This window comes from Notothenia coriiceps, unplaced genomic scaffold (assembly GCF_000735185.1).
Source record: "Notothenia coriiceps isolate Sejong01 unplaced genomic scaffold, NC01 NC01_scaffold00025094, whole genome shotgun sequence".
Taxonomy (NCBI): Eukaryota; Metazoa; Chordata; class Actinopteri; order Perciformes; family Nototheniidae; genus Notothenia; species Notothenia coriiceps.
The window spans coordinates 133,726-136,328 of record NW_011357795.1 but is presented as its reverse complement, the minus strand read 5'-3'; the positions used below and the strand labels follow the sequence as shown (position 1 = coordinate 136,328).

The window sequence follows — 2,603 nt, the reverse complement described above, 5'->3', positions numbered from 1 at the left end:
ACACTTGCACACACACACACACACACACACACACACACACACACACACACACACACACACACACACACACACACACACACACACACACACACACACACACACACACACACAAATATGTTTGCATTCAGACTCGTTAAGCCAGGTTTAAGGCCCTTCCTTCTCACACAGGAAAGAGATCAACAGTAAACAGGGTTACAGAGAACAAAGATTCCTAGCTAGAGTTGAACTGGGGATGTTGCAATGACATGGTCAGCGTGTCAGATCTGTGTGTCACCCAGATGTTCTGCCTTTTAACTCTAGGTTGGTAATGTTCTTGAGGTCGTATTGACTTAGTATCATGGTCAAAGTACTGTTGGTGTAGGTATCTACATTTAAGGTTTATGTGCTTTTATTTATGATGTGGTATTTGTTATGTATTATCGGTGGTGGGCGTGCAGTTTGTGGTGGAGTAATTGGTTGTTCAACCTGGCTGCACTACATGCTCACTGTGTCTTTTTATAGAAACAGAGGGGGTGAGTCCGGAGGCAAAACCTTCCTTTGACTGCAAATGTATACCCCAGTCCTGCAACAATTTTCCACTGCAATATCCTTTACCATCAATGGCATGCGTCATCACACTCAAAGTAGTTGGTAATCTGATATATTATATCTTTGCTTGTTTTTTCCTGCAATAAACGGTCAAACGAAACAGAAGGAGTAAAGCACAGTTGGAGCAAGTCAAAGTGTTTATCTTCCTGTACTTAACACCTTGTGACCTTTTTTTATTTTGGACTGCCTATAGCCGCAATAGTTTGTCTTTCATTGGTCCCAACCTGTCTTTTTCTTATTTGTTTTTCCCTTTGGAACACTATTTTTTCTTCTGGAACTTAATATGGTTATCTATTCATCTTTATTCGGGGTATAATTGAAAGAAGCAAATGGGAGGAGTCACTGAGATGGACTAAGGCATAGAAAAACCTGGATTCCTGACATGAAAAAGGTTCGCATTGCTATTAAAGCACAATAAGTTGGAGTTCTGATCACCTTGTCTGTCGCCCCTAGATCGGCCTTGTGCTCCACCAGGCACTCCACTATGTCTGCAAAGCCTCGAGCAGAGGCTGTCAGCAGCGGACTCTCCCCCTCACGGTTCTTTGCGTCCACGTGGCAGCCTGCCTGGCAGAGAGCACGAGCAACTGGGGAGTATCCGTGCCACGAGGCGCAATGCAGTGGGGTCTCCTGCTCCTGGAAACGTAGAATGCAAAAGAATAAATGGTGCTCTGGTTGAAGAAAAGTCATTGTGTCATTTTGCTGTATGTGGAGATGTGCTTACCCGGTCAGAAAGGTCGGGGTTGGCTCGGATGGTGCACAGATAGCTCACCACATCCACGTTGCCATAGCGCGCCGCCACATGAAGAGCAGTCTCCCCTGACTGGAGGACACAACAGAGAATTAACATCAGAAACACATCAGCAGTTAGTGTGAATGTATGGCTCAGAGTAAGATGATCATGTTAACTACAACTGAGAATAAAAAAGAATACTTTCATGTGGAAAAATACTTCCGAGAGGTGACTTTCAAGGATATGATGATTTTTCTTGATAGTCAGCCACTTTTCCAAAAACTTCCACTCAAACAATGCATTTAGATTTTCCCTTCCTGAGTGCGCAGACATCAGACTTTGGAAATCGATCCATGAGCTTTAACATTATGGCTGCCGGTCAGAGGGGAAGCTTGTTAGCAGAGAGGCTGCTTATGTGAAATGAAACCTAAGATGCCGAGTTGTAGATATGAAAGTGAACAACTTCAAAAAGCATCTAACAGTGCTGCAGTGATGAACTCTTTTTGTAGGATGATGCATGCTAACAAAAGCAATGGCTTTTTCTGCATTTTGGAATATTGCAGAAAATAAGATCTGTCGCAAAGACACGCTTATGATACTTAAGCGTGATGATACAGCTAATGTTTGACGTGATTACGTTTATTAATCTCATTAAGTTACTTTTTAGCAAACGGCGTTTATTTAAGACTCAAAAGCTTTTGACATACACTAGTGGGGTATTTACTGAAGTATCTTATGTTGTAGAACAAAACGTGAAACAACTACAGATCTTATTTTAGGACTCCAGCTAAAAAACACATTAAAAAAAACTGTTGACTTAGAAAAAAGGGAACCGGATGTGGGGAAAATGCTACAGCTAATTGGGGGATTTAAGTACAGAAGCTCCATTAGACAATTTCTTGGTCACACACATACACCTCAGCTTAAGGGGATAAAGTGTAATATGACACTTTAAAGACCCTCTTTGTCAGTGTTTGCAGAGAAAAGAAGACACCACCGGTGGGAACAAATAATTAAATAATTAGTGGGAAGATGCTTTTAGGATTCCATCTGCCCAAGCCATCTCTGTGATTGTGGCTACACCGGCATCAAAAGCAAACACACACACAAAACCCATCTTTCTCAGCAAGACCTGTTTCTATAGCAACAGCAAATAAGCTGATAAAATACCAGAGTAACTGGTTTTCTCCCCAGGTGCTTCTTGTGGTGAGTGTGAATTTTGTGAGTGTGTGTGTGTGTGTGTGTGTGTGTGTGTGTGTGTGTGTGTATGTTCGGAGAATTAAAG

General features: G+C 42.1%; 1 protein-coding gene across 1 annotated transcript in view; it reads right to left on the bottom strand.

Moving 5' to 3' along the window:
- dapk1 (death-associated protein kinase 1) overlaps positions 1-2,603 on the bottom strand; it is a 57,191-nt gene that overhangs the window by 27,255 nt on the left and 27,333 nt on the right. The window contains exons 13-14 of the mRNA XM_010783408.1: positions 1,310-1,408; positions 1,024-1,221 (exon numbers count right to left, since the gene is read on the bottom strand). Coding sequence (XP_010781710.1) covers positions 1,024-1,221; positions 1,310-1,408 — 297 coding nt within the window. The remainder of the gene's footprint in view (positions 1-1,023; positions 1,222-1,309; positions 1,409-2,603) is intronic.